General features: G+C 34.8%; 1 protein-coding gene across 3 annotated transcripts in view; it reads right to left on the minus strand.

The window, feature by feature from the left end:
• The window catches only part of hmgcll1 (3-hydroxymethyl-3-methylglutaryl-CoA lyase like 1), a 10,819-nt gene extending 7,020 nt beyond the window's left edge, over positions 1-3,799 (minus strand). Inside the window, exons 1-7 of one of the 3 annotated variants that reach the window (XM_008429801.2) lie at positions 3,535-3,795; positions 2,228-2,305; positions 1,837-1,944; positions 1,418-1,513; positions 1,135-1,283; positions 718-781; positions 310-498 (exon numbers count right to left, since the gene is read on the minus strand). In XM_008429801.2, the coding sequence (XP_008428023.1) occupies positions 310-498; positions 718-781; positions 1,135-1,283; positions 1,418-1,513; positions 1,837-1,944; positions 2,228-2,305; positions 3,535-3,630 (780 nt within the window). In that variant the 5' untranslated portion in view covers positions 3,631-3,795. Of the gene's footprint in view, positions 1-309; positions 499-717; positions 782-1,134; positions 1,284-1,417; positions 1,514-1,836; positions 1,945-2,227; positions 2,306-3,534 lie in introns of those variants that run through there. The other 2 variants (XM_017308854.1, XM_017308855.1) reach the window with 2 other exon arrangements.
• Positions 3,800-12,516: the final 8,717 nt, after the last annotated feature.

Below are 12,516 nucleotides of genomic sequence, written 5' to 3' on the forward strand. Positions count from 1 at the left end.
TATATATTAGAAGAAAGTATTATTCATTCATATTAGCTTATGCAGTCATAAGATCAAGATCCACATTAAACATTTAAGCAAAAGCTTTCTGGATCAAATATATTCATAGATACTTAAAGGCAGATATATCTAACCAAAAATACCTCAATTTTTGCTACAGAAGTACAGCAAATGGTACAACAAAAGTTGATGTGTAAAAGTAATAATTATAAGAAGTAAAATAGCGCTTTTGAGATAGTAAAAGCAGGGAACTATGATGCCTGATCTATGGCATGATCTGTGGTCCATGCCATAGATCAGGAGACCTACCTGAAGAGCAGTAAGGATGTTAGGAAGTGCTTGACCATAAGTGTCATGGCAGTGAACGGCAAGAGCACTGATGGGGACGTCATTCATCACCTTCTGCAGCAACTTGAACATGGAGCCAGGCGTACCAACACCAATAGTGTCTCCCAAGGAAATCTCATAACAGCCCATTTCATACAACTTTTTTGCTACCTAAACGATAGTAAAAATGTGGTAAATATTGTCACAAGAAGTCGATTGCACTGAAAAGCATCAATTAAACAGACTGCCAACTTTATATCTGCAATATATGAACAAGAAACAAAAATAAACATACTGGTAAGTAAGTACTAAGTAATTGAAATCAGTGAAGGTTAATTCGCAAAGTAATTTCATAAGGAGGGTGTGCTAATAGTGTAAATTCATTTTTACCTCAGCAACTTGCGAGGGTTCGATGCGTCCCTCATGGGGACACCCAAGGGCACAAGAAACATACCTGAAATAGAAAAGAGTATATTTATCCAAGCTTAACTGTCAAAAACCTAAACAACCTCTAAAACACCAGCATTTTTTTTATAAGAAAAACCTCAAAAGCTGTTGCTTATTTGATTCCAAAGACTCAGTGGTGTCTTTACTGGGAAAGACTTACAGTCCATTTGGACTTGCGGTTTAGGCATAGTTCAAAATAATCTGGTTAACATCTGGAACTGTGCTATCTGGTTTGTTTTTCTTCTTTATGGAATTTATTTTTTTATCCTTAGATCTGTTATTTGGTATAACATTATAGGGGTAGTGAGATGTGTAATTCATCTTTTGTTGAATGTGACATTAAACATTTAGAATACAAACCCACGAACAGGGATTTGTCGATCCTTGGCAGCACTAATGACCTCCTCAAACCGCAGCATGCTTTCAGAAATAGAACAGTTGATATTTCTTCTACTGAAGGTTTCAGAAGCCGACCCGAACACGGCCACTTCCGTGGCACCCGCTGCAACCTTTAAACATCAAAGAATGTTATTTTCGAAAGGATTTTTGAGTCCTATCTTAGTATGAAGCCAACATTCAAGAGTGACTAAATTCTGTTTATTATGACACAAATCGCCACACTGAAAATTCTCTAAAAGCTTACGGCATCCTGAAAACCTTGGATGTTAGGAGTCAAAACAGGATATCGAACATGAGGCACTCTCTGGATTCCTTTGACCACATCTGCGTGGTCTGCCATCTAAATGTGTACGGAAAAAGATGTGAAGAAGTACAATAAGACTTTATAGCATGTTCTGTGTCACAAATTAACACAAATATATCACCATGAAGAGAATAAGTTTCATGTAAAATTTTGAAGAGCAATTTTTTTTTCTTCCTTTTAAGTAAATAAATGAAGTGCAATTTATGACATGGAATGCTAAAACAAGCAGACCACAAACTATAAAACCCGTCAGTGGATCAAACCACAGGAGCACATTTCCATCAATACATATGCAGCAAGAAATAGTCCCTAATAAATCACTCAACGCTCTGCTGTTGTGCACAAAAAAGAGCTATTACCTGCGGTACCCACTTTGAAGAGACAAAGCTGGTGGCCTCAATCACAGACAGACCTGTTGTTGAGAGCATGTCTATCAGCTGGATTTTCACCCTTGTTGGAACAATTTCCTGGGGAACAATGAAACAGGTCACAGAGGTTTGATCCTAAAACAATGTTTTCATGAGAGTCACACAAATGGTATTTGCATTTCATTTGAAAAAACCCTAACCTTGCTGAAGGCAGTAATGTAGTGTAAATGTCAAAGTAGTAAAAACTCCACTGTAGGTAACTCAGACATTTTAAATTGTTTATATGTAATGAAAGACAAAAATATTTTTCAGGGGTGTGGGATAATAGCAAAAGGTAAGCATACAAATAAATGAGGTTTGTGAGTGACACATCAAAGTATACCTTTTCATTTTGAAGTCCATCTCTTGGCCCAACTTCAACAATTTTCACAAACTCTGGATAGTCATGTTTGGTAATGCTCTGCAGAAAAATCAAAACAGAAATTTGACTACAGCAGAATATTACTCAGCATAATAATGAAAGCTTGTAAAATTATCCACAGTGTTGCAAAGGAATGCCCCAGGGCATGCTATTCTGAACATAAATTACTTAATATCTCAAAGCCACGTGAAATCTGAGAGACTGTACATAAGTCTGTCATCTCATTATAAAGGAAACTCAGAATGTATGTCATCAAGACAAAGCTAAAGAAAAGACTCAGGGTAACTCCACTCAAACCACAACAAATATTCTCCTATTTAATACCAGGAGTGTTTTTTTTTCAGTAAACTTTCAAAACAACATTTTGAAAACATGAGTAACTTTATTGGTTTGCTGATGTATTGAATTGGCTTTATCCAAGACAAAGTAAATAAACAAAACAGACCAAAATGTATGCAAAAATCTGTAAATTTGTTGAAAGTTGCTAAAATGGTTAAACAAAAACAAAAATATAAATAGTGAATTTAATAGCAATTTCACATAATATCCCCCTTTAAGCAAAATGAAAAATGGCAATGCATTACTTTTCTTTGTTACTGTTCATTGGCATTTGTCTTGAGATAAAAACAGCAGAGATGGAATAAAAAACATCCAATAATTTCACTGATTGCTGTATTGAACTTAACTAGTTCCATGTGATTAGATTTGTAAATGTTAAATAAATCCAGTTTGTTTCATTTAAACACACTGGATTACTCATCCACCAGATGTTTGTGAATTGCCCCCAAAGTTGGAACTCAGATTAGGGAATGACTACTATAAAAAACACTTAATTTGTTTAACTTTGTTTATTTGCAAAGTAGCCATATTGAATTTGAACTCAAAAATTTTCTGGGGAAATCTGCTTTTCGAGTCATATTTCAAGTTCAAGTTGCAGTCTATTTCAATTGTTCAAACGTAAAACAAGAAAATCTTAATTTCTAAAGTCATATCAAATGCACCAAGAAAATGTTGAGATGGAATCATTTAGACGTTTATGAAAACAATACTAACCGGTAAACAAAAACAGTCAGAATCACATCAATTCAAGCTTTTACTAAACATGAAATTACTGTCCTAAATCAGGAAAAGCAGAAACAGTTCGATTAATTGCTGCTACCATGTTGCCAGCTTTAGCAGAGTGGCTGCTGAGAGGCCTTTCGGTAATAAGGAAGTTAAGTCACAGTACATGTGCAGCAGATAAAAAAAACAGGAAATATTATGCCCACCTTCTCTTCCTGCAGCCAGCTTCTAAACCAAGGGTATTCCTCGATGATTTGCCTGTAGCTCAGGCAGTGCTTCACTGTAGTGGGTACGTTACCCATCAGGCTGATTGCTGCTCAACTCCTCAGGAAAAATAAATGTATCAGCAAGTTGAGGTGATAATCTGCACACTAATTCGGGCCTGTATGGTGGACGACCATGCTGCATAGGAAGATGGCATTAGAGGAAGGCTGCAGACTGGGTGGAGAGTGATTCAGCAGTTGTCATGGCAACCACATCTCTGACAGGAAGAGTTGGTGCAACGGAGGGAGGGTGGCTGAACTAAAGGAGAAACGGTGTGGGGGAAAAAATGAGCCAAGAACCAAATAAAGAAAAGAGAAAGAACAATGAGAGGAGAAATTGCCTGCAGGAAATACCGAAACTACTAGAAATTTAAGAAATATGTTTTGTAAAATAATAAAAAATATTCTGCCAAACTAAAAAAATAATAAAAATAGCAAAAACTGCTGTCAAGAAATTCACGTTTGAGCTTCAAAGCATTCAATGGGAGTTGACTTATTCACACTTGATATGTGTTTATGTTGAGTTAACGAGAAGAAAGACGTTCTGTTCCCTTTTTCAGCCCGGAGCTGAAGGCTGCAGGGAAACAGCCTGCTTACGTTGATCTCTTGTGTCCTAAATTATTGGAGGCTTTTATTGCCAGACCTGCCACTGCGGCCAATATCAACTGCATGGTGTAATAAAACCCCTTGATAAGGCAGGTCAAGATTCACCAGAGCGCGAGTCTTTCTGAACCCAGATGTTAACAATAGAGAGGCTTAATGAAGCCCTCACCTTCAACCATCTCCTCTCTGTACGAGGGAGGCTGGAAACTCATGGGATCAGCTTTAAAAAGGAGGGGCTTGGAAGTTCAATGTAAAGAGATATCAGTTGCTCTAAATGTTAAAACACTTCTGATTTTTTCTGCCTGTCATGCATTCAAACTCTTAAGAAACAGAATAAAAGTGCAGCAACTTGAAGGGGATTTCGATCTGATCAGGCTATTTGTCTTTAATCAGGCTAAAAGTTAGGTTTTTATTTTCAGTGTAATGTCTATCTGAGCAAAACTTGAACTGGAGACCAAAAAAATGTTACTTTGCAGATTCATTTGAAATTATATGTGTTTAATCGTTTTACCATAACAATCCCTGTTTATACTATCATTTTAAATATTTACTGTATGTGTTGTTTAAGACAAACACGTACTTTTAGATTTTTATTTGTGTTTTCTGTTGTTTGGGTTTGACATAATGTTTTTTTTTAAATCAACATTAATCAGAACTGACTTATTAAGCCATTATTTTAATTACATAATGCCTAATGATATGTGGATCACCTTCTGACCTCCCTGATGTCACTTGATTTCTCTTCTTGTTCTACTTATCTTAGTGTCATAAATTGGATTTTACTTAAGAAAGTTGTTTGTACTTCAAGACTTTTTTTTTTTCACAGGGGTTTAATACCATGTATATTTTTCCTATATATTTATATTGTTTTTTTTTGTTGTTTTTTTTCTTGTGAGGTACTTTTACAGTAGGGTGCTTCGGTCAACTTCGTTAGTTGTCATCAGTTTTTTTAGTACATGATGCCATAAGGTCCTTTTTATTTAAATTAATTGCAAAGAGCCCTTTTCTTACAAATTAAGTCACTCAAAGCTAATATTGTTTGAACTGACTATAGTTAACTGGAATAGAATTAAACAAATAAAGCAAATCCACTTCATTCATGAATAGAACAGAATTTAATCTAATCCATTGAACTAATTTGAATTGATTCAAACTAAACTAAATTGAATTGTTTAAATACAATTCAGACGAATTGAGTTAAAACTGAAAATACAATCAAACAGAATTCAATTCCAATTAAATAATTTAATATAATTTTATCAAACGGTTTGCTAAAATTAAACAGCCCATGACAAACTTTTACATATATGTACAGTCCAGTGTCAACTTAAGGCAATTCATTTTTAGTAGTGTTACGCAATATAGTATTACATAGATTATTTTACATTTAAAACAAAAGTTTTAAAAATTATCACAAAAAGTAGTAACAGAGAGCATCAAAAAAGCACAACTGTTCAAAAATGTGTTTTGTGTAGAAACTCAGAATATGTTTCGTCATTGGGAGAATATTTGGACTCCTCCTCAGGTCACTTTTTTGTGAATAATGTCTTCATTCAATAGCCTAAGCAGAATTTGACATTTTTTCTTTCAGTAAAACTTAGTAATGGTGATTTACGATGACAGAAACCAGCTGCAGAAGGTCACATTTAAGTATTGGCCTTCAGGGCTCCTTCTCCTCTCAGAATGAAATCTATTGCAGGTGAATACTCTGTTTATGTTTGCATGTGGATTAAATTTGTTTGACAATTTGTCATTTTACAGCAGTTAATCTGACATCTTAGAAGCTATGAGGGTATTTAAAATTAAACTTAACATAATTTGTTTCCTTCATTGTACTGTGAACAGTACAACATTTAAACTAGAATTAAAAAAAAGAAAATATCTTTCACTAGTTGTGTGGGATTAAATCAAATTTCACCAAATTTGATTTAATCCCACATTTGAAGGAAAATGTCCGTTCATCTATCCATTTCCTACAACCGCTTAGTCCAGCAGGAAAGTAGGAAGAAAGAGAATGTAGAAATAAAATTAAAAAGCAATAAAAAAAAGTTGTCTTTGCTCAAATGAAACTCTCTGGCTATAAAAAAAAAGACACAGATGTGAGAAATTACTTTATGGAGTCCAGATTTCTTCAAGGCATGAAAGTAGTTTTAAGCTCTGATGTTTACTGAAAATGTAGAGGGAACCATATTAAATCAATTTTCATCTCCCATCCGTTTTCAATTTCTACATCGTATATTTAACCAAATTGTTCAGCATGTGAGTCCCAGTCCTGATGTGAATTGCCTGTCATTATCACCCTAAAAGTAGTTCTCTGGAGAAATGAAAGGATTTGCTGTAACCAGTTAGTGGTGAAGTCCAACAGAAACAATTCCCTTAAACTGTTTGTAATTAGAAAAAAACAAAAAACAAAACATGTATTCAGACCAGAATGAATGAAGATAAGCACATTTTCAGTTTTCCTCCGTTAGGTTTGAATCATCACAATCAAATATGCTCCAGATGAAAAAAAGCAAAAAAACAATTAACACACACAAATTCAGATAAAACATAAAGGCTGTAAACAAGTAGAAGACTATCATACGGCTGTTCAGGAAGAGAGTCAACTTTCCACAGCTCCCCTTGGAGACAGCATGTGCAGTAGAGATTATCATGGTGGTAATCGCAGCACAGAGTATCCCAGGCACTCACTGAGGCTTTAGCTCTATGTCCACATGAGAGTAGATGTGAGTCTTGCATCACTTTCTCCCACTTTGCAAATGCAGTTTGAAATTATGCATCGCGTCATATATTTACATTTATATTCTCTGGATATGTGTTCATTAACAAGTACTTAAATTACCTAAATGTAAACAAATTAATAACAAATTAACAATTACATTTGTTATATAACTTTCCCATCTCTTTGTGAGTCTGTCTGTCTATTGATCCATCATTTAAACACACAGTTAAACCCAAAATTCCCTGGTATATTGTGATTTTTAAATATTATATTATATTATATTATATTATATTATATTATATTATATTATATTATATTATATTATATTATATTATATTATATCTCAAAATATATTAAAAGCATATAAACATAGTATTAGTCTTGATCTTTTTTTACATACACTTTATTGAAAAGTTATGCCCAGTCATTTACAGATAACTTTCTGTCAGTAATTCCATAATAAACATGAACATTTTTTTGATTTAATAGTGGCACTTTTGGAAATCCATATTATCTAGAATCCATAAATCAAATGTTTGTTTAAAGTTGAAGCGCTGGTAAGGCTTAATGATGTGCTTGTTTTGCTTTGATTGTCAAGGACTGTGTCCAGATATGCCCTGATTTTAATAATAAGGCTCATTTTAGAAGCATAATAAAAGACCTCAGCCATTAAATCAATTAGCTTAACTAAAATAAGACATGTTTTTGGCCTTGGGAGTTATTTAATATCCTGGTTGTCTGCTGTGGTTTGAATTTTACCGTTAAGCCTCTTATTTAGTTTTATGTGTTCTTTGATGCAAATTGTTCTGTAGTTTGGCAACAACAGGAACTGACTAACCTGCATATAAAGAAGAGATCATGCATAGCATATGATTTTAGAAGCTTTTATTGCTTGGGGAAAACTACAAAAAAATAATAAAAAATTAAGACCTAAATCCTCTACAGGATTCAAAGGAAAATATGTTTCACAAAAGATGGCATGCAGTGGAGAGAAATTGGGAATACAACAACTGTAAATCCATTTTATAGGGCTTGCAAAATAGTGAAATACAATGTTTTTTATCAAATTGGCCGAGGGGCTGTAAGCATTAACCCATGCATTTAAATGTAATTTTAACACCAAATGAAAAGAAAGCAGCTTTTAAAGACAAAGACAGTTTCAATCCACAGGTGCCAGGACTAATGTTAATGGGAAGTGACAGCTCCGTTCATAAATACTCCATTGTAGCTCAGAGAGCTCTGAACTCTTCCCCTCTGCGCACATATGAATAACAAGCAAGTATAACAAAGTTTCTGCGCCACCCTCTGTGAGGACACATTCCTCGCTGTCCTGCTGCAGCCTTGTCATACCAAACAACATGTAAAAATGTGACCCATATGGTCTCCCTTTGGAGAAGCACTGATTGAGCTGTATGGAAGTCATAGCCCACCCACAGAAGGCGAATAAGGAGAACCATATGTGGTGAGATGAATTAGGTAAACTGCACAACATTTTTATTAGATACAATTTCACTTGCCATGTGAATGGACTGGAAGGTGACACTTTGAAAATAAACCTAGAAAGATATCCCAGGTTAACACAGGAAAAGTCAATGAAGCACCGAATTAACTGAATGAAATTAACAATAATTTATAGTTTTGTGTCTAAAAATATCACTTAAATTAACACCGTCTCTGTCATTTACGTTGCCGGGACAGGGAACTGATGGCAGATTAGCCAAAAATCTATAATGAACTCTGATAAGATGGTTTACAGTTCGTGTTTATTTGCGTATAGTTTAGCTCTCCTCTTAGGACCTGAAGGAGTAAGATAACTCCCACTGCAAATGTTAGCTTTCTGAAAATTGGATTACAAAAGAAAAGTCTACAAATAATTGAAAAATTCTCTAAACAAGGCAAAGAATGTTTCCAATGGAAAAAGGAAGATGATAAGAACAGCATAAAACTGTCAGAGGTTATATTTTCTATATTATTGTGTGCTTTCAAAGACTTCAGCTCCTCTGATTTTAATTTTTCCTGAATTTACTTCAATAACGGTTGGTAAGGCATTACTGTGTTCTAGTGTCTTAAAGAGAGGAAACAGAAAATGCATCATTCATGACTGTAATCTCTGGTTTTCATATCGTGCAGGACATCTGAGTTGCCTCGGGCACAAATGCTGTCCTTGTCGGTGGTCTGACAAGATTACCCGTTGTTATGTCATCATTTTTCGAATTGAATTAACCGAATAGCGTCCATCCACTGCTGTTGGAGATGGTTTAAATTAAATAAAAAATGACTTGAATCATCCAGCACTTGTGGCTTTTGACAGACAGCCAGGTCCAGGAGGGTCAGAGTTAAGGTTGACTGAATGAAAGCACATGTTTTTAGCAGCTGCTGACATGGATGTGTCTGTTTTCTTAATCATTCAATAAGACTAAACATATTTGTGAAAGAAAATAAATTATATCAGCACTTGGAAACTTGGTGTTTATCCAGCGTATTCACACCCCCTGAACAACAACTATAAGCTTGAATGTGTTTTATAGGGGTTTTATTTTACAGGCTTTAGAAGTAACACAAAATTCTAAAAACAGGGTAAAAGGATGCATATTTAAAAAAAAAATCTTTTTAAAAACATGCATCTTAATTTTTATATATATATATATATATATATAAATGAAAATCTGAAAAGCCTAGCCAGGTTTTTCAGTTATACTATTTTATTCTGATTCCCCTAAATACAATTCAGAACATTAAAGACATAGCATTACTCAACTTATATGTCTTGATTGGAAAACACTGCACAACTTTTGCCTTTTGCTGTGTACAGCTGGTTTGCTGACAGTGACACACACCATGCAGCACTGCTCAGCATCACATCTCCCGTTGATGATCCACAGGTCATGCTACATGCTAACACCAGCGCTGCAGAGAGCACAGACATGGGAAGTGTGTTTAAGGCTCACATGGGCACCCCCATCCGTTACGTCAATGGGGGCCAGGATTCTAAACAAGACCTTAGCACTGCAGGGCATTTGGTATCCTTGTCCTTTGACTTCATTATGAATTAGTTTGTGTTTACTGTCACATAAAATATATTAAACTTCATGGCAGTAACGTGACAAAATTGTGAAAAAGTTTAGTGGATATAAATACTTGTGGAAGGTGTATTATAATTCAAACAAATTGTGGAATAATTAATGAAGAAATAAAGATTGAAGAAGTGGTTTGTATAAAGTAAAAATTGCAGGGTCTTGACCTTTTCTAGCATGTTGCATAGCTTCCCATTGACTGGATGAATGTAAAGGCACTTCTGATTCACTACAGCTTGTTATTGAGTAGCAAAGTCACAATATTAGTCTGCACTATGAATTTACATTGTTGACCTATCTCTATGTGAGCAAAGTCAAAAAGGTTGTGCTCTTCTGTGGTAAACTAATAGTTTCATTCACAGCACTTCCTGTATTTCTGACACTAAAGACATGTAGCTGAATTGGAGGGGGAAAAAAGCCATGAATTAAAACAGTAGATGGGATTGTAAATTGTGAGTAGTAATCATGCCAGGCAACAGGCCGCAGGAATGCAAATCACGCCTCAAGCCAAAAGTTTAAGCTAGCAGGTGGCCTCTTCTATTCACCGAATGTCAACACTTCTTTTAGATGGAGCCTACATAACATCTGGGCATGTCAGCCACTGCTTTTAATTAAGTGAAATACAGTTACTCAATGTTCTGCCATGTCGGAGGAAAAAAAGAGAAAACTAGGGTGAAGTGCGAAGGGGGAAAAAAATTGACAGTACATATACTGTGCTCAGTGAAGGTCAGCACAGATGTGTAAATAAATATTAAACCTTCAGCTAATCTCTACATTTCCAGGATCACTGGAAGTCCCTAAGTAATCAGAATACTCCCATGGAAGCAACTCAATCCCTTGGCCCATTTTTCTGGAAGTTATGCTGATCCTGAATGAAAGGAAACTGCAATAACCCCCACTCCATTTTGGTCAGAGGTTAGTTTAAGTTTTAAGCAAGCTGAGAAATATAAAATATACAGTTTTCCAATATGCATGAAAGTGGTAGTGCACATTGAACTTTACCAAAATGCTGATTGAGTAATGATGAATGTGTTTTTGGAACAACTTCACACCTATTAAGACATGTCCTTTCATCCAAACTAAAATGATACTTTTCACTCAGCCATAGGAGTCCATAACCCGTTTTAACTGTTTGTACTGCAGAGATCCACAGCAACTGAATGTGTGTTGAAGGAGTTTTCTTATACATTCACTAGGGTCTATGGCAAAATGGATGAAGCTAAATATAGGGCAATCCTTGAAAATCTGTTAGAGGCTGTAAAAAACTTGAGACTGAGGTAAATATGAAGCGATTAGTTTAGATCCCATCATATTTATTTTTTAGCGTCAAAGTCTAATTCTACAGTTGAGAATCTGTAACGTTAAAATCTTTGTTCACCGACTGTCTGCATCAAATTTGAATGAATCTCGAAAACTGGTAAACAAATGCCCCCCAAAAGCCTGAAGTTTAAAAATGCAGCAAAAAGTCTTTAGCCAACCTACGCCATACTTTAGATTTATATTTGTTTTTGTTTTAGACTTTGAAAACCATTAATCATTTTCCTTCCATGTCAACTATTGACTACTTTGTGTTAACCTATCACATAAAGTCCCAATAAAATAGATTGAACCTTAAGGCTTAAAGTAAATCAATGCGGTATAGGCACTGAGACCACAATCTTTTTTTTTTTCTTTTTTTACTACTGCAACTAGGTTTACCACTCTGCAAGAACATGTCAGGAGTTTATATCATGCTTGTTAAACATTTATAAATCTGGGGCGGTAGTCCAGCAACAGAGTGCATAACAGTGAGAGAGCTCCCAAAAGAATACAAGGCGTACAATATCAGTTTGAAAAGGTCTGGACAAATGACATCTGGTAGAGGAGTATGCAATGTAGAAGACTTTTCTTTCATTTGCAAATGTTTATCAAGTTTAAGTTGATAATGTGAGTAAGAAAAAGCTGTGGAGACAATGAAAGCAAGGAAAAATGCTCCTAATGGAATATTTATTAAACATACAAAACATTCTATCATTACCTGATGCTTTCTAAACACAAAATAAAGTTAGTGTGGCGCTAAGATGGTTGTTGCAATGAGGAAGTTCACAGAAAAATGAGTGTTAAGATGTGGAGGGTTACATGAGCAGAAGCTGTTTGAAATAACATAGATGGTAAAGCTCTCATATTTAAAATTTTAACTATATACATATTTGATAAAACAAACAAAAACTATTGCTGTGGCACTCTTGGTGAAATAAGTCAGACTTGAAATGACACATTTTTAAAAACACTGACAAGGTCTCACACAGAGCTCAAACCCTTGTTAAGGAAATTTATATCGGCAACACCATTCTGTATGTTTAGGAATGTATTAATGATCTAAAACAACAACAACCATCTGTCACAGAATTGATCACAAAAGTAAATGTTTGTATTAAATATTTTACAGCACAATTTCACAACTTAAAAGAAAAAGGCAAAGATGTCACAATGACTCCAGTGAAGTGTTTGATCATAGAAGATGTACATAAAAAAAAAAAAAAAAAA

Source organism: Poecilia reticulata, linkage group LG15 (assembly GCF_000633615.1).
Source record: "Poecilia reticulata strain Guanapo linkage group LG15, Guppy_female_1.0+MT, whole genome shotgun sequence".
Classification (NCBI taxonomy): Eukaryota; Metazoa; Chordata; class Actinopteri; order Cyprinodontiformes; family Poeciliidae; genus Poecilia; species Poecilia reticulata.